Source organism: Salmo trutta, chromosome 14 (assembly GCF_901001165.1).
Source record: "Salmo trutta chromosome 14, fSalTru1.1, whole genome shotgun sequence".
NCBI lineage: Eukaryota > Metazoa > Chordata > Actinopteri > Salmoniformes > Salmonidae > Salmo > Salmo trutta.
The window spans coordinates 44,171,513-44,193,517 of NC_042970.1; the positions used below are offsets into that span (position 1 = coordinate 44,171,513).

General features: G+C 45.3%; 2 protein-coding genes across 2 annotated transcripts; both read right to left on the reverse strand.

Moving 5' to 3' along the window:
• Positions 1–156: 156 nt before the first annotated feature.
• Positions 157–6,834, reverse strand: cyb561d1 (cytochrome b561 family, member D1). The gene is made up of 3 exons (XM_029776015.1): positions 6,131–6,834; positions 4,177–4,214; positions 157–2,743 (listed from the first exon to the last, which is right to left on the reverse strand). Exons 1-3 carry the CDS (start codon positions 6,285–6,287, stop codon positions 2,243–2,245), a joined length of 696 nt encoding a protein of 231 aa, XP_029631875.1. The 5' UTR covers positions 6,288–6,834; the 3' UTR covers positions 157–2,242.
• A 1,073-nt stretch (positions 6,835–7,907) lies between these two features.
• LOC115208163 (ataxin-7-like protein 2) lies at positions 7,908–19,515 on the reverse strand. Its single transcript, XM_029776016.1, has 10 exons — positions 19,359–19,515; positions 18,040–18,108; positions 15,347–15,680; positions 14,827–15,107; positions 14,469–14,551; positions 12,255–12,469; positions 11,989–12,166; positions 10,831–10,952; positions 9,784–10,654; positions 7,908–8,290 (listed from the first exon to the last, which is right to left on the reverse strand). The coding sequence occupies exons 1-10, from the start codon at positions 19,486–19,488 to the stop codon at positions 8,273–8,275; spliced, it is 2,301 nt and encodes a 766-aa protein (XP_029631876.1). The 5' UTR covers positions 19,489–19,515; the 3' UTR covers positions 7,908–8,272.
• Positions 19,516–22,005: the final 2,490 nt, after the last annotated feature.

Consider the following 22,005-nt stretch of genomic DNA (forward strand, 5'->3'; position numbering starts at 1 on the left):
TGGTTTTGTATCTTGTTTGATTTGTAAATATTGAGATGTGAAAGTGTGTACGTATACACTAAGCAACGAAGTGTAACCTCTAAACCCTCAGGATTGGTGTCTTTTTAGAATCCATCATCTTTACCTACAGTATAATGATTCCTCACAAACAAATCATGGGATTCAAGGTTTTTATTTAGACAACACATCAGCAGGGTCACTGCAACCTTAGAGTTCTGGGTCATGTCCAGTAAGCATAAAACGGGAGATAACATTGTTAGGAGTTACAATCTCTTGCATGTTCCTCTTTAAAACAATCCTAGATTTCTGACCACTAATAAATACTCAGCTCATCCAATGAACACACAAGGTAGAAGTTGCCCTCAAACACAGATCTAGGATCAGATTTCCCTACACGCAGTATCAATGCTAACCAATAGGGGGATGAGAATATTTTCTCCCGTATCAGTGGTTAGGGGCCACTTCTTACTCTAATGAGCACAGAGTTTGAAGGTCATAGACCTGAGTAGAATAGGCTACATTCATTAGGTGCTCGTAACAAACATTGAAGAAATCAACTTTAACACATCTATTTTCATAGGTGCTCAGAAGTGAAAACTAGGCAGACTGCAAGTATACAGTGTGAGTCCATTCGCCCAGTTCCCGGAACTCAAACACGACACACATAACTATTAGAGCATATAATCACACTAAAAAGACCACCTTAGAAACTCAATTCAGCCACACTCGTTGTAGTCAGTAAACACAACCTTGTATTAGTTAAAATGACACAAACAGAGTTTATTAAAACAGGAGGGCGTTGGATTGGTTTTACAAGCAAGTGAAGCAGAGATGAGTAGTTCAAGGAACTGTGTTTTACAACATGGGCACCAAAGGCCATTTTATTAGTCTGACACCAAGTTACTTTAGCTGCTGCTGGTAAACTACCTATAGCATAGCAGGAAATACAGAGTTCTAGGTATGCTCTGAAAACTAAATTAGGAACCAACTCCCTTACTCCTGCGGCTGCCACAGCACCATCAATACATGAAGACTTGATAGATTTAAAAAAAAAAATCTTTATGGTCTCTTACGATATTATTCCCTTTTTGTTTGACTTATTTGCCCTTTATCAAGTATAAAAATGGCCCAACAACATGCTGGTATTTGGTCACAATATCTTTCAAGTGTTTTTACCTACTGAATAAGACTGGGAGAAGTTTAGGCATCGTGCTGGTACATCCAATAGGCCTTTGTGCGCCAGGGGTTTCTAGCGAATACCTTCATTCAGAGAAAGCTAATACTTTCCGGTGTCAATGACAATGACACACGCACTTCTCCGGACAAGACGTCAAACACGGGTAAAAAAAAAAGTTTTTAAAATGTGCCGTAATGGCGAATGTTCAGTAACATATAGGCTGACTGAAGAATCATAAAACAAAACGTATAAAGGGTTGGTAAAATACACACCCACATAGCTGCTCTGCTCACAACCACACTCTGGTTGATACACAGTGGTACTGTATTCCCTTAAACCAGTGCTGTCCAACCCTGTTCCTGGAGAGCTAACCCTCCTACAGCTTTTCACTCCAACCCCAGTTGTAACCAACCTGATTCAGCTCATCAACCAGCTAATTATTAGAATCAGGTGCGCTAGATGAGGGATGGAGTGAAAACCTACAGGACTGTAGCGCTCCGGGAACAGGGTTGGACAGCCCTGCCTTAAACCATCCGGATACAGTATCGCAGACTTATTGTTCGCCGGATAAAATTCGCAAAGTAGCCTCTGGAGAAACAGACGACGGAATGGAGACGACTTCGGGGTTACAACCACTCTGTCAGCTTTCAGTAGCCTTTCAGGGCAGGTCCCATACATGTTTATCAGGATTCAACGGTCACACCCAGGTCTTCTTATAGATGTGCGTGTATGCAATTAACTCCCGTCACTAGTACTTTGTATACGTTTGTACTTGTGTGTGTAAGACTGAGTTCCTGGTGGTAGTCTTTCGAGATACGTATATCTGTATATATAGCAGTTTGCCCAACCTCTCATAGTACCCATAGACAGTCCACTTAGTTGACGTTTTCCAAACTAACACAGCTGGTTGAAATTATCACCTAATAAATCAAGCCCCTCGTTAGTTAAATCAGCTGTGCTAGTTGTCGAATACATCAAATACGTGGACTGGCTGGGTGTACTCATGAGAGGTTTGGGAGACACTGATCTATAGTCTACTGTACTGTGAAAACCTACAACTTAGTCTCAGGTGGTGATCTTCTTGCGTGGCAGGTAGGCGTTAGTGATTTGGTTCATGATCACCAGGGCTGGGAACAGCGGCAGCAGCAGGAAGGCGTACCACACCACCCCCTTCACCGTGGCCTGGAACCAGTCAGAAAACATGGCCGACACCACGGTCACAGTCGCCAGCAGGTACACCACGAGGCCACAGGTGGCGTGGTAGAGCTTGAGCCGTGGAGGCGACAGCTTGAGCAGCTTAGGGAAGAGGAGGCAGATACCGCAGGCGGCCTGGAGGACAGTGGCAGCCAGGGTGCCCACCCCCAGCAGGCTGTGCCAGGTGGCCAGGTGGGGGCGCTCTGACACGTTCTTGCTGGCAATCATGAAGCCAACTCCGGTGGCTGCAGCCAATATGACCAGGGCCTGGATGAACCAGTGCAGACGGACTTTACCCTTCCGTGCCTTGAAGCAGAACGGAGTCCCCTCGGGAGAGAAGAGGAGGATCCCCTCGGTCAGGCACAGGAGGTACTGATAGACACAAGAGGAGAGGTGGAAGACCATCAGATGACAATCAGAGGATTAACACTGTCTGAGGATAATGCACAGAGAGACTTTAACGCAGAGACTCAATGGACAGTGGTGTCTGTGTGTGTGTGTGTGTGTGTGTGTGTGTGTGAGAGACTGTGCGAAAGAAGGAATCTCTTGTGGTGGGGGAAATAATGTTTCTGAGCCGACTTAGAAAGCTGGGTCAGTTCTGCCCAGTACATCTCATCTGCAACCTATACTCAGCATTGTCCCACTAAACAACAACAAAGGACCTCTGAGCTCCGTTTTTGGAGACGGCTCTATAACGTTCCTCCAGTCAGTCAGTCCTCTGGGTCAAGTTACCCGTTTACATCATCAGCCCAGGGCTAAGGGTGAACCTGCCTGTCACATCTCTGTTCCACACTTTGATCCATTATTAAAGAAACAGAGGGGGAGAGGCGAGAGAGAGAGAGAGGGCTGGATGTATAATTTATTTGCAGCTTCTCCTTTTCCGTCAGCGTGCCGCAGGCATGGCAGGGCCCACATGTAGTGCAGGAGGTAAGATGGTCGTAGAGCTTAATCTCTCGCATGTGACAGCACCTTACCTAAGACTAGAAGTATCCTGAACAAAACTATAAGCGCAAAAATGTTCATTGATTTTACTGAGTTACAGTTCAGATGAGGAAATAAATGCATTGGGCCCTAATCTATGGATTTTACATGACTGGGAATACAGATATGCAGCTGTTGGTCAGATACCTTATAAAAAAAAAAAATGGGCCTCAGTATCTCGTCATGGTATTTTTGTGCATTCAAATTGCCATCGATAAAATGCAATTGTGCTCGTAGCTTATGCTTGCTCATACCTAACCCCACCTTCACCATGGAGCACTCTGTTCACAACGTAGACATCAGCAAACCGCCCACCCACGCGACGCCATACACGTGGTCTGTGGTTGAGGCCAGTTGGATGTACTGCCAAATTCTCTTAAACTACGTTGGAGGTGGCTTATGGTAGAGAAATGAACATTACATTCTCTGGCAATAGCTCTGGTGGACATTCCTGCAATCAGCATGCCAATTGCAAGCTCCCTCAAAACTTGAGACATCTGTAGCATTGTGTTGTGACAAAACTGCACATTTTAGAGTGGCCTTTTATTGTCCCCAGCACAAGGTGCACCTGTGTCATGATCATGCTGTTTAATAAGATTCTTGATATGGCACACCTGTCAGGTGGATGGATTATCTTGGCAAAGGAGAAATGTTAACAGGGATTTAAACACATTTGTGCACAGAATTTAAGAGACATAAGCTTTTTGCAAGTATGGAAAAATTCTGGGACCAACACTTTGCCTGTTGCATTTATATTTTTGTTCTGTGTATATTATGGTATTTTGTAGTATAATAGTGTGTGTCATGTTATCAGGATAACTTACTGCGATAGACATGCACACAGGATGCCAGGAAAATAGACCTGAAACACAGACACATTGTGTGATTGTCCACACTGAACAAAACATTCCAATTGAAGGCTACTAGTGCAGTCATCAAGTCCTTGGGATCAGTGCTGGTTTTTGCTCTAGCCCAGCATTAGACATCTGATACTTGATCAATGCTTGAGGTGCTTTGGTGCTGGTCTGAAACAAAACCTTGCACCCACCAGTTCCCCAGACCTGCAGGTTTTGTGCTTAAAAGGATACTTCAGGATTTAGGCAATGAGGCTCTTTATCTACTTCCCCAGTCAGATACCATTTTATGTCTGTGTCCAGCATAAGGCGAGCCAATGCTAACCAGCGGTAGCGCAATGACTGGTTATCACTTCCAGTCATTGCGCTAACGCTAGTTAGCATTGGCTCGCGAAACTACCTCCAACTTCCTTCACACTGGAGAGAAGCTAGGTTTCCATTCAATTGGCGACAGATTTTCATGCGATCGTCAAAAATCTGCATGAAAACAATATACACATTTTCCCACCAGAGATGTGTTTCCATCATATTGACGTGTGGATAAAATGCTGTGGGTGATGACGAGGAGCATATCAAAATAACTTTGCAGTTAAATTCCCATGTACCGAATTGTAAATACAAGTTAAATGGGTTTCCATCGCATTTTCAACTCTACTGATGGTTTTGTCACCAAAAATGTTGCATTACATAGCTAATGTGCCCATTCTGGTATTGGCATGTGCACTCTATCCAACATGTCGCCGATACAGGCATAGACTACATCAGCGATTCTCAACTAGTGGGTTTTGAATGGGTCATGAGTGTCTGAGTAAAAAAGTAGTATTTATTTATGAAAAATACTCCAGTTTGAATTTAAATGACTAAAACTAGGTATAAAGTGTGTAGAAATGATGATGAACCTATATTTAATCATCATTTTCTTCTTTCACAGTATTTTCAATGTAGTATAATTAACAGCGCTGTTTAGTGGATTTGGTTGATTTTTGTGGTCTCAAACCAGTGAGTTTAACATTCTTCATCAAGAATATGGGCAAAATTGAATTACTGACATTGGAAGTTGGAGTAGCAGAATGCAAAAGGTGCAATTTCGAAATTAGGTAGTGTGTCATCAGTTTCCCTCTTGTCATGTCAGTCATTGCATACATTTAGAGCTATTTATAACTTCTCAGAAATGTTGAGATGAACTAGCCCATCTCAGATGTTTTTTAGCTAGGTTATTTTTAGTCCATGGAGAAATGTTCGAGTCACTCATATCACATGAATACACATTAGACATGGCAAAATGTGCTTTAAAACGGCAAAATAATATCTGCAACACATGACAAAAATGTGTAGAATTGCAGGAAATAAGCTTTAAACCTGCTAATTGTTCTCTCCGCCAACAAGAAGGGTGTGAACAGTGCTTGTGCCCATAGAAATACAATTGGCTTGCGCAGGGGACGTTCCCCAATGCTGGAAGAGGGACCTGGGGGAAAAAGTTTGGGAACCCTGGCCTAATAAACTGCATCTTTTCAAGTCTTAGAGAGGACCACACGTCATCGCGTGACTCCAAGTTACTTCAATATGATGGTTATTATTAAGCAATATTTGTGCATAAATGCGTTTCCACCGCCATTTCTCGCATAATTAATTCTGCAGACACAAAAAGATCCCACCTTGTCTAGCGTATTTTTTTGGTCGACATTTTGAAATGTTACTTAGAAATGTAGTTTCTATCAGGCCCGTCGTGACTTTTTTTAAAAATCCGACAGTAAGCTACTTTACTCGCATAAAAAAATTGAATGAAAACCTGGTTACAGAGACATGAAAAATAATATTCAGGAGTTCATCTGACTCTGGGGAAGTAGATAAAAGGGACTCATTGCCAAAATCATTGTCAATACTTTACAATACTTTACAGGTCAACAAGATGAAGGCAACTCACTTGTTCCAGGGCGGGATAGTAGTGAAATCAGTACAGTGAGACCCACAGCTATGACATGCGCAGCGATCACTGCGACCCTTCGCATCCACACATATAGCCAGAACTCGCTCATCCCCAGTCCCTCGCCGACCGGGCTGTACTCCACATCTACTCGCATCGCTCCGCCGGCTGGCTAAACGGAGAGCATGCGGGATAACTGTACAATGGTAAACCGATGGTATCTGTTCGCCGAGCACCGTGGCAGATACATGGAGATTAGTTGGATCTAAATCTGGTCAGTTAATGTTCTTCAACCGTTGGCGCCAGTCTATCCGTGACCGCGCTCGGGACTCTTCCGCAGCAAGGATGTATCAAATTACATCACATTGATAAACGTATCACAAACTATGTTGACCAGCACAGAACAGGAAAACGGATTGTCGCGAAACGATGGATGTGCGGTCTCAACGGATTAGTCTGTAGCTAGTAAATCCCCTCCTGTTACTGAGATAACACGGCAGCATTTTACTGTTACGCACCTACGTAGACTAAATCAAATTCCAGGCCGGCAGGTTTCATTCCAAAACATACCGCAGATAATGACCAGCTGATATTTCTCGTCCAGCGCACCTGGAATATATACTGTAGGCCTACTACCACTGGTTCAAGTCGATCAGGTGGGTTCTTGAATCCACTTCCTGGATAGATCTCGTTTGACGAGACATAAGGGAGTTATTTTACACTGGCCCGGGTTGAATCATGTAAAAGCGGGGAGGGAGGAGCGCCCTATCACGTTGTCAACAAGGCAGCATGGTGCATAGGCCATACATTAAATGTTTTAATTTTCTAAATAGTTTTGTCTTCACAATGAAAACTATCACTTCAGCATAGGAAAACAGAGAATCTTACTAACTACTACACGTGCTTTTTAAGAAAAACTTTATTTAACTAGGCAAGTCAGTTAAGAACAAATTCATATTTTCAATGACGGCCTTGAAACAGAGGGTTTAACTGCCTGGTTCAGGGGCAGAACGACACATTTTTATCTTGTCAGCTCAGGGATTCGATTTTGCAAACTTTCGGTTACAAATCCAACGCTCTAACCACTAGGCTACCTGCCGCCCCGCTTAACTATTTCACTTTTGTTTTGAGCCGTCTGACAGCGCGCGGCACCTAGCTCACGTTCGGGAGGCAGCCCGGCTCCAGATGGAATGCGAATTTTCAGCCGTTGCAAAACACGACTACACGGGCGAGATTAATCGAACCCCCCCATTTTAGAGAGGCTTCAGTCGGAAAAAAACAGCAACGTCACTGACAGAGGAGCCAGTCAGCTGTCAAATCAGTGAGTCATCTAATGGCGATATCCCCAGCAGCACGAGTCGCTATCCAACCAGGAACGAGCGCCAGGGAATCAAGAGCGCGTATTGCACTAATTTGACACACGCGTGAATAGCCTTTATAATACACTCCATTTTTCTATCCAACACATGTACAAAACACTTCTTACTCCAGTTTTTTTTTAAGGAGTTGCCCCAATTTCATTAACATGGCGTCATGGAATGCAGTCCTTTGAGCAATAATTGGCTAACTCAGCGCTCCCTATCCCACCTTGATGCAAAGGCTACTGTTATGTCACTTCTATACTGGCATCATACAACAGTAATTAGACAATACGGTGAGATAATTTCTCAGACTAACATGGTTGTATATGATCTGGTATATCAAGGCTGCAAAAAATTATATCTGGTGACCCCCTCTTCATTTACCAGCCCCAAAAGAAAAGCCACAACTTCAAGTGTAAAGGATATTGTTTAACAATTTTTATAAACCAACATTCATTTAGCAGCATAACCAGAAGGTCTTGAGGTATTTATAAATTCATACACAAATTCACGTGTCCCCTTTGTCCTGCACACACACACACACACCCGACTCAGGAACTGAACAACACGTAGCTCATACTGTATTAAGCGCACTCTCTCCCACATACACCTGTACACTCATTCCCATATAGGCTTCAATAGACATACGCACACATCGACATTGGCTTGAATATCGAGACACACACACACACACACACACACACACACATCTCGAGTCCTGTGATGTCTGACTACGCAGACAGGGCTGTCTCCCTCATAGTGGCTTGTAAGGCAAGCACTCTTAATGGTGCAGTTTTGGCTGTGGAGAAAGAAGGAAGACAACAGTCAAATGGCTGCTTTATAGTCACAAAGACTTGGACAACAAATACAATATAATTTGTACCAAACAGTGCATCCGGAAAGTATTCAGACCCCTTGACTTTTTCCACATTTTGTTACGTTACAGCCTTACTCTAAAATGTATTAAATTAATTTGTTTACTGATCAATCTACACACAACACCCAATAATGACAAAGCAAAAACAGGTTTAGAAATTTAAGCAAATGTATTAAAAATAACATTAATACCTTAATTACATAAGTATTCAGACCCTTTGCTTAGACTCAAAATTGAGCTCAGGTGCATCCCGTTTCTATTGATCATCCTTGAGATGTTTCTACAACTTGATTGGAGTCCACCTGTGGTAAATTCAATTAATTGGACATGATTTGGAAAGGCACAAACCTGTCTATATAAAGGTCCCATAGTTAACAGTGCATGTCAGAGCAAAAACCAAGCCATGAGATTGAAGGAATTGTCCATAGAGCTCCGAGACAGGATTGTGTCGAGGCACAGATCTGGGGAAGGGTACCAACAAATTTCTGTAGCATTTAAGGTCCCCAAGAACACAGTGGCCTCCATCATTCTTAAATGGCAGATGTTTGGAACCACCAAGACTCTTCCGAGAACTGGCCGCCCAGCAAATCTGAGCAATCCGGGGAGAAGGGCCTTGGTCAGGGAGGTGACCAAGAACACGATGGTCACTCTGACAGAGCTCTAGAGTTCCTCAATGCATGAGTGGCTTCGGGACAAGTCTCGGAATGTCCTTGAGTGGCCCAGCCAGAGCCCGGACTTGAACCCGATCTAACATCTCTGGAGAAACCTAAAAATAGCTGTAAAGTGGCGCTCCCCATCCAACCTGACAGAGCTTGAGAGGATCTGTAGAGACGAATGGGAGAAACTCCCCAAATACGGGTGTGCCAAGCTTGTAGCATAACACCCAAGAAGAATTGATGCTGTAATCACTGCCAAAGGTGCTTCAACAAAGTACTGAGTAAAGGGTCTGTACCTACATGTACATATTACCTCGACTAACCGGTGTCCCCGCACATTGACTCTGTACCGGTACCCCCTGTATATAGCCTCGCTATTGTTATATTACTGCTGCTGTTCAATTTTTTGTTACTTTTATTTCATTTTTTTGTATTTTTCTTAACTGCATTGTTGGTTAAGGGCTTGTAAGTAAGCATTTCACTTTAAGGTCTACACCTGTTGTATTCGGGGCATGTAACAAATACAATTACATTTGAATACTTATACAAATGTGATTTCAGTTTTTTTTATTTGTCATGTTTTTGCTTTGTCATTATGGGGTAGTGTGGAGATTGAGGTAAAAAAACAAAACAATATCATACATTTTAGAATAAGGCTGTAATGTAACAAATTGTGGACAACGTGAAGGGTTTGAATACTTTCCGAATGCACTGTATGTACATAACGTATTCCTAATATAATTTTAAGTAGTAACCCACCTTCTGTGTGCCCATTTTCTTCTCCAACCCACCAGGCAGCGCCCCCCCCTTACTGTCCTTCCAGGGGTAGAAATTGGAGCGAGGGGAGGAGGGAATGCGGTGCAGTTTAGAGGGGGGCGAGGGTTCACTGCTGCCCCCCTTGCGTTTCTTCCCCTGCCCCCTGTGCTCGTACCCCTCCGACCCCCTCCCGTGTAGTCCTGAGTCCCCACCTCGGCTGTGAGGGTCGGGTGGGGCGGAAGTGTGTCCAGAGGTTGGATGTGTCCGTTTAAACGCCCAGGCTGCCGCTGGCGAATGGGGCTCCGAGGGGGATGGCTGGGGGCGGGGTTTGCTGCTGGGGGAGAGAGTACCATTGGTCTGGCTGTGAGGAGTGGGCGGGGTGGTCTTAGAGGAAGTGGAGGGGGGCCGTCCCCGGTCCTGGAGGATGATAGAGTTCCTGTCTGGGCCGCAGTGCTCACCCTCCTGTGACGGGGCTTTGCGCTTACGGAGGGCTGCGGCAGCAGCAGCCTCCTCTCTGAGTCTCAGCTGCTGCTTGCTGGGTCGCCCTACCGGGTTCTTGGGCCTTCCGGGCCCTGGTGGCCGCCCTGGGCCTGTCTGACGGACAGGAGGGGGCGCCGGGGCTACAATTTGGCTGCCACTAGCACTGGAGTTCTCTGATTGGTTAATGGCTGTGGAGTGGGAGGGGATTTGTAGGCGTGTCTCCCTTCCTGGTCCGTGGGAGGAAGAAGAGGAGGGGGGCCTGAGGGAGGGGGTGCTGTGGCTTCCTGTCCTGACTTTAGAATGCAGGGAGGAAAAGGAGGACGAGGAGGAGGAAGAGGGGTTGTTCTTCGCAGTGGAAAACTGGGACTGGAGGTCTGAAGCTTGAGGTATTTTCCTGCAGAGATAATATACCTGTATTAGATAGAGAAATCTACAATGCAACACATTGTGCAGAGGGGAAACAATCAGGAAAATGGTGCTCGAACAGCACTATGTAGCTCTTATGACAAACCACTGCACCAGTAAACCTTGTGAAGTTACCACAGGGCCACACATCACAAAGAATCTTACTTCCAGAGGTGGGCGCTGATGTGCTGCTCCACCATGGCGTTGAGTGCCGACCGCAGGTGGTGGAGCCGTCGGTCAAAGGTGTACACACCCCGACCCATCTCATGACTGCCAAACGAGCACACCTAGGGAGAGGAGACGGAGCACATGGTGGGGTTAGGGGACTGTTAACTGACAGTGCTGGCAACATCTCTGTATTTTACAGTTGTGAAAAGGTCAGCATACTCCAGTGATATACACAGAGTATACCAAACATTAGGAACATTGCACCTCCCCCTCTTTGGTCCTCAGAACAGCCTCAATTCTTCGGGGCACGGACTCTACAAGATGTCAAAAGCGTTCCACAGGGATGCTGGGTCATGTTGATTCCAATGCTTCCCACAGTTGTGTCAAGTTGGCCGGGATGTCCTTTGGGTGGTGGACCATTCTTGATACACATGAGAAACTGTTAAGCGTAAAAACACAGCAGCGTCGCAGTTCTTAAGAGACTCAAACCGGTGCACCTGGCACCTACTACCATACCCCGTTCAAAGGGACTTCAAATCTTTTGTCTCTGTCATTCTCATTGAAAGCAGTAGATCTGTTTTATTTGCGCAATTTCTGTTTCCCGTTGTTTCGTTTTTGAGTCTTTTACGTTCAGATTTGTACACCAGCTTTAAAAAGCCGAAAATACAATATTTTTGGTTATGGAAAATGTATTTCACAGAGGTGTAGACAGTGCAATGATTCTCCACACCAGGGTTCCCCCCTCGGGATGCATGTTTCGGTTTTTTTGCCCTAGCACTACACAGCTGATTCAAATAATCAAAGCTTGATGAGCTGGTTATTGGGGGTTGGGGAGTGTGTGGGGGGGGGGGCAGGACCAGTTTGGGAAACCCTGCTCTAGACTATACGTGCCTGTTTTGTCACAAACTGAAATGAACTATTAGAATTTTAGCGAGTGATTTCTGCATAGTGCAGCTTTAAAAAAAAAATCCTTCTTTAACCTGTCTCCTCCCCTTCATCTACACTGATTGAAGTGGATTTAACAAGTGACATCAATAAGGGATCATAGCCTGACCAGGTGAAAGCTATGTCATGGACAGAACAGGTGTTCTTTTTTTTTGTACACCCAGTGTACATCTGATAATAGGAGTAGTTGATGACACCCTGTAATCTTACCGCAGCTGGTTTGGGGTGCCAGGAGGAGGAAGAAGGGTATTCGTACGGCTCCTCAGGCCCCTCTCCCTCGCTCTCGTCGCTGGAGATGCGCCCTTGGGTGAGGGGCGATGGGGCGCTACCCTCTTCCTGACAAGGTTTGTCCTCCTTTGGAGCGCTTTCTAAAGACGCCCTGGACCGACTGAACACACACGTGTTAATATTTTGTCCACATCTACCACGACTACTTTACTATTACTTTAACACATCTGATAACATAAGTCCCCTACCTGAAGGCAGGGTTGTTGGTGAGGGGTCTCCTGCAGTGGGGGGGTGCTGGGGGGTCCTCGGGGGCCTCTGGGCTGGGGGACCGACCCGAGCCACTCCCCTCCTGGGTCTGACTCCCCCGCTCACGGACCCGGGCCCCCGTCTTCAGCTCGGCCACCAGCTGGTCAAAGTTTTTACTCCGACCAGGAACCTTCCGCCGCTGGTGGATGGAGTGAATCTAAGGACAGGAGAAAGAAACAGACCGGGGGAGAGAAAACAATTAAATACAATTATTTATGTATTTCTCTGAAAAATGTCAATTTCTTACACACAAAGGTGACTCAAAACGCATCAGCCTATTCTTTCCACCCGAATAGACATGATAAAAATAGTCCTCGTGCAGTGAACATAGGGTGATGCTGTCCAACTTTCCTTTGTGTTTTGGAGGGAAAACTATAGCGCCCAGCCCCCTATGACTGCCAAGTCCTGATAACCACTGACGGTCTGTAGTGATCGCTTTCAATCTAGTTCACTAATTCTAGGGTAAATGTGTTCTCACGTCATCTTCTCACATCCACAGATGGGTCTGAGATGAGGTGGGATTCATTAGCATTTGAACGATGCTGCTAGAGATGACCTGAATCACACACAGGCAACATACGCCTGGGCAAATCTGTTGAGGGGAGTGACAAACTATGCGGAGACGGATGATTTTGAAGGAAACAAGCACCAGAAGTCCCTCAGAAAAGCAGAGCCTTAACCAGAATGTGAGAGATATGTAGAAAGCATTTAAAAAGAGCCTGGATTTCATGAAAAATACATAGGTATAACCGCTGATGACAAAAGATTGCTCTATCAAATAGTCTTGGTAAAGAGGGAGGATAAGCCCTGGTACAGCAGACGTTTGACGTTAAAGATCCAGTGTGGGCGTCTGAACGAGAAGTGAGGCAGGGAAGCAGTTTCTCAGATTTTTTCCCTTTCCTGTAAAAAAATATATATAAACACAAAAAAAAATGATTTTTTTTATTTTTATAAAATAAATACAAATCGGGTCTCATCTGCTCCTGCCTACACATGACCCCTCTGCGCGCTGATTGACGCAGCCGGGTTCCTCTTTTATACAAACCTGCAGCCAGCCAGCCAGCCAGCCACACATACACCCTTCCTGTGCTCTCAGCTCAGGACCTTGTAATAACCGATCTAACATGGGGTGGGTGAAAGAAAGGTTTCCACTACTTTGCCTTCACCTCCCTAGTCATGTCAGAGCAGCGATTTTGATAAGGAGGAAGGTTTGTCTTTACCACTGTAACTCCACTGGGGCTAGAGGACATAATACCACAATGTCCTCAATACCCTGCACAAAAATACCCCTTCCCCTTACGTGGAGAACCTTTCAAATACTATGGCAACACCACAATCACGAAGCGTGACATTTAGACGACTAATGTACTATGCTGCCATAGCAATGAATAGCTGAAGTGTCGACTATAGGAGAGATATGAGAGGAGGACAAAGAGCGTCAAAATGGAGAGAAATGATTCATCCTCATCATACGGAAAGGGCACAATTAAGCCTACACGTCAGGTCACCCCTTCTGTTTAAAAGTGTCTGTTTGAAATGCATGCCTGATGTGACGTCACGAATGTAAATAATTACTATCATAGGAGAGTAATAACCAAGACATGTCTCTTATCTGCGTCTGACAGTTCCCCTTACGGTCGCCGAATCATCACAGATAAAAGAAAAAAAACACCCAAGTTATTACTCTTGGCATATCACTGACCGTCTTTCTATTGGGAAAGGATTTTCATCTCTTGCCAGTTGGACCCACAATAGAGGAGCCAGCGTGTGTAGGTAAGTCCCTCAAACAAATGAATCCGTTGGAACAAGATATCCGACAGCAGTGAACAATGGGGAAAAGCCTCCATCCTCCAAACGTCACATCCTGTTCGGACTCTTGTTGAGTGAACATAATTGGGTCAAAAGCAGTAAGGACAGAAGTCATTATTCCCATGAATCACTCACCTGGCTACTGAATACGCAACCGTGTGAGGGCTGGGGGAGAAAGAAGAGGAGAAAGGGTGGGGGAGAGGAAGGAAAAGAGAGGAGAGAAAAGGGGGGGTGAAGAGGAAGGGATGGAATACTAGGTGGCAAGGAAGAAAAGGCTGGGCCAAGAAGAGAGGACACTGGGATGGAGGAGGGAGATGAGATTTCGTATGCAGTGTGTGTGAACTTACATTGCAGGTCAGGAGACGAGTGCAGACTTTCTTCCTCTCGGGGTCTAGTACTCCGCAGTGCTTGTCGAGATCACACTCTCTCCCTGGAGATGACAGGAACAGAAGAGTGTCTTAATAGCAATCAGACTCAACGGCTGTGACTCAGTCGGAATTAGCTTCCTAGCACCGTGCTCTTTCCTCTCTGCTCACTAGCCCGGTAATAGATGATGTCACTTCATTTTAGCATTCCTCTATTTAACAAGCTCTTCACCCAACAAAACAGGTCCTGAGGGGAAGGCCCATCTCTGTTAAAAAAAAGACATTACATCTCAGTGACCCAAACTTGTATGAACTAAGATGAAAGGAAATAAAGACTCACTGGAGGCCACTTTAATGTAGGGTCTTGGTCCACGGAGGTGGGCAGGGAGGGTAGGCGCCGATGTGGCCTCCTTCCTCTGGGTGTGTGTCCTCTCACTGTTGGAGGGCCGGCCGGGCGGGGGGGTGGTGGAGGGCCGGCCGGGCGGGGTGTCTCCATGGGGCCACGGTGGGTCTCTGAGGGAGGGGAGTGGGGAGCTCAGGGGAGGCTCCAGGGGTGGAGGCTGCTTAAACACAGCCGACTCAGAGTGACCGCTGTGGGGGCTCTTATCTAGGGGGGAGTGGCTAAAGGGACCAACAAAAAAAAAAGAGCGAGAACATGGTCAGATGTTTAAAACATGGAAATTAAATCAGAATGTTACCAATAACGTTAAATCTCACTGGTGGTTATGGATACAATAAGATGGTTTTCACCCCTTAACATTTTTTTTTTTAAATAAGGAAAATAATAGGACAAAGACTCCTAAATCTTTCCTCCAATCCCCCCCCCTCTTAATCCCCTTCATCTATCCCATCCCTCTTACCGTACTACATCCTTGGGGGGCTTGGTATGTCTGAACTGGGGGGGTGTGGATGGGGATGGGGGGGCTGCTCGTGGTGCCCCGGACCCTTGCCCCCTCCCTTCCCAGGAGGAAGAGGAGGAGGTTGCGTGAGTGGAGGATGGGGAGTGGCTGTGGCGGGGTCGCTGCTGGGGGGCTGGAGGGGGGGGGCGGAGGCGTGCGTACAGCTTGCTCAGGGGGCCATGTCTCCTCTCACAATGCTTCTCAAAAGCCTGGGGCTTGACCACCTGGCCACAGTGGCTACACACCACCAGGTAGAAGTCATCTTGGCCCGGGTAGTGGCCGAAGATAGACATGTCTGGAGGAGGTTAGGAGAGAGTGAAAGGAGGAACAGGTGAGAAATCACACATACTGGGAAAGCGGGTATAGACACACATGGGTCGTTCCATGTCATTTCAAAAAGCCACGACACCCACCATCTCAGATTGTTCTGAAATGGTTTCTGTTAGAAACAGATAAGATTACCATTCCGGAAACATGATTTTCTTGAAATATAATTAGATCTCTGAACAATTAAGCTAATTGATTGCACCTAAATTGGCCATTTTCATTTATAGGACTCATAAAATATTCAATAATGATAGTTGCTAACATCCAATTTTGACCAAACTTTCTTCTAACAATGAGTAAGACAGGAGGATTCAATAATGATAGTTGCTCTTATTTCCTGTTTACATGGAGTCCGATTTGATTTGAAAAAGGAATCCGAAGTGGCCAAAAGTAAACCACGGACCCCCCATACCCTACGCCAATCCCACCCCAACAACAATATATAGTATCAGTTCTCTATGTCTGACAAGTTGTATAGAGCTGCGGCTTGGAATATTGTTTCTTCATCCTATTTAATGTATTCTCAGTGAATTTGGTGCTGTTTTTTCCCCATGTTCAAAGAAATGAATCATTGAAGTTATTGTGTCTCATCCTACATCCTACCAGGTTGACCACTTGATGGTGCTGTTCCTGCTATTAAGTGATTATTTTTTAGAGACCGCCCCCCCCCCATTGTTAAAGGGATAGTTCACCCAAATTACAAAATGACATTGGTTTCCTTACCCTGTAAGCAGTCTTACATGGACCAGGTATGGCAGCAACACAAGCCATCACACATACCTCATACTCACAAACACACGCACATACACACACTCAAAGCCAACGCTGCGGTCACATGTTAAAGACATTGAACCACTGGACACTTTACGTTTCACACTATTTAAATCCAGTATCCCATAGCTCATTTTAATATTTATCCTACCGTACATTGTATTTTTAGTTACACTGTTTATACACACACACACACCGCATATTTATCTATATACTGGATTCTTGACATCACTCACTAATATATCTACTGCTGTACATATTCTTAGTATATCTTGTGTAAATTCTCCTGTTGTACATACGTATAGATTGCATTTTGATTAATGATAGTGCTATTTGGGTTGTTCATTTGATTCGCCCCACCGTTCCAGATTTGTCTTCCATTTTCTCTTAACTTTTTTATTATTTGTGTACTTGTTAGACATTTTACTGCATTGTTAAGAGCTAGTAACATAATTTAGCTGCACACGCTATAAAACCTATACTGTGCAAACAACCAATAAACTTGATAAACTAGAAAAAGTCCATGGGTATCTGCTAGCATGCTCGACTCGCGAAACTACCTCTAACTTCCTTCATACTGAACATAGACATACAAATGGTATCTACGAGTTCATGTGACTCTGAGGAAGTCGATATAGAGCCTCAATACAAAAATATCCCTTTAATTTCTCAGAGGTCAAATTGGAACGACCCACATCACAGTGTCTATGTCACCCTGAGAAACAAATTATATTTAAACAAAACAATGTTGCATTGGGCCTCCTGAGGGGCGCCGCGGTCTAAGGCACTGCCTCGCAGAGCGAGAGGCATCACTACAGACCTGGGTTTGATCCCAGGCTGTGTCGTCCGGGTTAGGTGAGGGTTTGGCCAGCCGGGATGTCCTTGCCCTATCGACTCTTTGTGACAGGTGTTCCTCCGACACATTGGTGCACCTGGCTTCCGGGTTAAGCGGGCAGTTGTTAAGTAGCGCGGTTTGGCGAGTCATGTTTCGGAGGACGCATGACTGGACCTTCGACTTTCCTTAGCCCGTTGGGGAGTTGCAGTGATAAGACAAGATCGTAATTGGATTGCAATTGGATATCATGAAATTGGGAAGAAAAAGGGGGTAAAATACAAAAAAGATATATGTTCCATTAATCTTGTTTGAAACAAAAAACGATTTCAGAACAATCTGAGATGGTGGCTGTCGAAATCGTCCGTTTTTGAGGTGGAACAACCCAAATCACATTGTCTGTCACCCTGAGAAACACACGCAGTCCGACAAGTACACACGGCAGTGTCTGTCAGACAGCTGCTGCTGCAGACTGCCAGGCTGGTTGCGAGAGAGATCCTAGCAGGGAGCAGCCCCCCCTGTGCCCCCCAACCCCACACCCCATTCAGCTCTTAAGACAAGACACCCAGGGGAGCACTGGAAGAAGAAGCCAAATCTGGAGACACACACACTCTGTGCAGAGGCTGTGTCCGTTGTTGCTAGGGGACCTGGATAGTAAGGTTCGATGCCAATCTAAACCTTAGTATGAAGGATGTAACCAACATGCACTCCAATAAAGACTTACCTTCCTTCCTAAGAGACATTGCCTCAGCTGCATTCTTCCCATTCTTGCTGCAGTCATCTCCATCAGAGCCTGAAAACAGAGACTCTGTGACTGAGGTGCAGTGGTCAGGGAATTTCATCAGAGGGGATAAGGCATACAGGATACAAATGCATGGCTAGTAGGCTTTGGGCGCATCTCAATAGTCAAGGTGGTTCCTCCATCACCTCTTCTTCGTTTGATCCGCAATGATCTGAAAGGCAGGTCAAGTGAAAGCAACACGGAAGACGGACACCTTTGCCAGTCTAGTTACTCCATATCAGTGGGTATGGGGGAGGAGATGAGAAAGCTATTTTAGATTATTAAGATTAATCCCCTTGTCGGTGTTTGACTAGACAGGTTCTGATCGTGACTTCCTGTCTCACAACAGGTAACTTGCACAACAGATCACAGAGATATGCATTACAGCGTCAATACAGGATATATAGATGGGAATTCCCTTCCAGTATGAATGTTCATTTTCAAGAAAACTAGCTAGCTGGATAAGTGACTCCCTTTCGCATGGTGAACTTGGCCCCTCTGTCTGTTGCTGTGCTTGATTTAGGCTATGAGCATGATCTTTGACCTAATACGTGTGTTTACTGTTGGAATCGTGTTCATTATGTTCGAGTTGGTTTATAAGAAAGTTAGGGAGAGAGTAGAGTAGCACTTGGAGAGGTGCCAGACAATGAATGCGCGCGCATATACACTCATGTAACTGTTTAGACACTTATCTCGTCTTGAAACAAACTAAAAAAAAAAAAGAACTGTGCCTCGAATCCACAGTGCTTCCAACAACATGAATCGAGAATAGTTCGAAATTCGCCCTGAAATAACAATCTAGACTAGCATTTACATGGTGGCAACAGCATCAGACTGTATCATCCTGTTAGCAGTATTATCTTCATTGCTAATACGGCCAGCTTGCTATGGCAAGAAGTTGCTCGCCCAACCATCCCTACAACTAATGCAAGCCGCCTTCCGCTGTAGGGCCACAGTTCTATTTGGGCGAGTGACGCTGTAATGAGAGAATACTGTCAAATGGTGGCCATGATGTGTGTATGTGTACATAAAAATACAAAATGAGGATAAAAAAGACAATTGTCACGTATTTTTTTCGGAAGACGCCGACCGCTAGGACCTGGGAGAGAGCAACATGTTATCCAGCAAGCGCTAGGACCCAGCAGGGTCTTTGTTTGGGTAACATGGTTATGGCTGCCGCCCGTTTCCACGAAAATAAACCTCAACAGAATGGCCAATCGATTTGATATCTGACAATACCGATTCCAAAGGTGCTCCCTTACCTTCCGGCGCAGTCACACCGGCTCTCTCAGCCCAAGCGCTCCAGCTTTGGCCCACGAAATCATCGAGACTAGGCACCCGCCGTTCCAGAGCAGCCATTACTTTTACTGCGCGTTCACACACCGCCATCATCACTGCTCCGCAAGTGACTTACGTCATATTCCGCGTTCACCACAGCGATGGGAAGTCCCTGCGTGCGCGTTCACGAAACTCCCGCACGTAGCAGTCGAGTCTAAAACATCGCGGGGGAGAATTACAGTGAACAACCGGCGAACAGCAGGAGGTCACTTGACTGTCTATTGGGTGTTGAGTGTTTATGCTGTGGACAAGATGGGAAGCCTTGCTATTTCAATCTCTGTTGTGCTTCAGTAGTAAACTTGAAGCTGAAACAAAAAAAAGAACAAGGTAGTTTTCCCACATCAGCACAGGTGAAGGAAATGATACAGATGAGACCACTTCAGAAGTTCAGACCATTCAGATGCTGCTGATGGAACATTGTATCTTCCTGCATAACCAGGCACTGGTACAGCTAGATGAAAATACACAGTCAGATGCTATCCCCTTCACAGACCCCAAAGCACTGGAAAGAAAATATGACATCACTATATTACCTACATAAATCCAGTGCTTTCAGATCAGTGAACACAAAAACATAGGTGCTAAGGAAAGGGTCTAGGGATAAAAATCGGATTTGACCACACATGTGGGGGTAACTAACTCTCCCTACACATAATACCATTAGGTTAACCCCCGGAAGTCAATACTATTGTGACCTACTCATACATACTCTCTACACACAATTATCCTCGTTAGCAGACCACTATGAAAACAATGTGGAAATATTGAGAAGAGAATTTGAATACCACTGTTACGTTCACTGTAAAGGGGTTAACATGAATTTGACAGTAATCTAGATGGAAAGTAAAATTCTGTATTTAATATTACAGTACAATTAGTGTAATCAGAATGAATGGATGGATGGATGAAATTCATTGAGGGGATGGGTTTGTATTTCACATTATTTGACTGTAATTACAAGGGATTGGTGCAAGCAGGTTTGCTGCTAGGTAGTGTTCACAGCATATTCATTCATATGTGGTGTCTCAATATTTCCACACAGTCCATCGATTTGTTAGTCAGTCAGTCAGTCATGGTTGGTCTGGGGGAGTGGTTGACAGTGTGTTTGTGTCTTTGTGTTGGGGAGGGGAAGGGGTGAGGTCTGAGCTGCTGGATGAAGGTGGCAGTTATGGTTGGTCGGTGCTGTGTCCAGGGTTGTTGCTGGTGTTGGGGCTGGGACCAGGAAAACCTGGGTTGGTGTTTTGGCGGGGTTGGATATCGTGCTGGTACCAAGGATCAGTTTCACAGCCACAGATCTGCATGGCTTACTGAATGTGGAGGACATCCCAGGAATTAAGAATTACTATTGACCTAACCTGAGCTTGACATACACAACAACCACTGCTGCCTAAACCCTTATCAACCTACCCTCTGATGCACTTATAACACTGGAAGGTTTGGATAGGTGGAAGCAAAAATCCTCCTTGACCTCTGATAGCGATTTAGTTATATTGCTTACATCTATCCAACTTTTTCTTAAGTTTAGATGTACATACACTGAACAAAAATATAAACTCAACATGCAACGATTTCAAAGATTTTACGGAGTTACAGTTCATATAAGGAAATCAGTCAACTGAAAGAAATAAATTAGGCCCTAATCTATGGATTTCACATGACTGGGAACACAGATATGCATTTGTTGGTAAAAAAAAGGTAGGGGTGGGGATCAGAAAACCAGTCAGTATCTGGTGTGACCACCATTTGCCTCATGCAGCACGACACACCTCCTTCGTATAGAGTTGATCAGGCTGTTGATTGTGTCTGACTCCTCTTCAGTGGCTGTGTGAAGTTGCTGGATATTGGCGGGAACTGGAACACGCTGTCATACACGTCAATCCAGAGCATCCCAAACGTGCTCAATGGGTGACATGTCTGGTGAGTATACAGGCCATGGAAGAACTTGCAAATGTTGAGGTTCGAGGAATTGTGTACAGATCTTTGCGACATGGAGTCGTGCAATGATCATGCTGAAACGTGATGGTGGCGGATAAATGGCACGGCAATGTGCCTCAGGATCTCGTCACGGTATCTCCGTGCATTCAAATTGCCATCGATAAATGCAACTGTGTTCATTGCTTGCCCATACCATAACCGCACTGGCACCATGGGGCACTCTGTTCACAACGCTTATGTCAGTAAACCGCTCGCCCACACAACACCATACATGCTGTCTGCCATCTGCCTGGTACAGTTGAAAAAGGGATTCATCCGTGAAGAGCACACTTCCCCAGCCTGCCAGCGGCCATCGAAGATGAGCATTTGCCCACTGAAGTTGGTTAGGTCGCCAAACTGCAGTCAGGTTAAGACCCTGGTGAGGACGACGAGCACACAGGTGAGCTTCCCCAAGACAGTTCGTGCATACATTTTTTGTTTGTGCAAACCCAGTTTCATCAACTGTCCGGGTGGCTGGTCTCAGACAGTCCCGCAGGTGAAGAAGCCGGACGTGGAGGTCCTGGGCTGGCCTGGTTACACATGGTCTGCGGTTGAGGCAGGTTGGACCTTGTGCTAAATTCTTTAAAACAACGGAGA

What these genes read in the sequence shown, in the direction of transcription:
- LOC115208163 (XM_029776016.1), bottom strand. Translation starts at nt 19,488, where the DNA reads ATGATGGCGGTGTGTGAACGCGCAGTAAAAGTAATGGCTGCTCTGGAA. An exon ending in GGCACCCCAAACCAGCTGCG is followed by an intron (nt 10,953 to 11,988) that starts GTAAGATTACAG and finishes TCCTCTCCCTAG; the next exon opens with GTGTGCTCGTTTGGCAGTCA. An exon ending in ATCAGCGCCCACCTCTGGAA is followed by an intron (nt 10,655 to 10,830) that starts GTAAGATTCTTT and finishes TTATCTCTGCAG; the next exon opens with GAAAATACCTCAAGCTTCAG.
- cyb561d1 (XM_029776015.1), bottom strand. Translation starts at nt 6,287, where the DNA reads ATGCGAGTAGATGTGGAGTACAGCCCGGTCGGCGAGGGACTGGGGATG. An exon ending in ACTATCCCGCCCTGGAACAA is followed by an intron (nt 4,215 to 6,130) that starts GTGAGTTGCCTT and finishes TCTGTGTTTCAG; the next exon opens with GTCTATTTTCCTGGCATCCT. An exon ending in CTGTGTGCATGTCTATCGCA is followed by an intron (nt 2,744 to 4,176) that starts GTAAGTTATCCT and finishes TGTGTCTATCAG; the next exon opens with TACCTCCTGTGCCTGACCGA.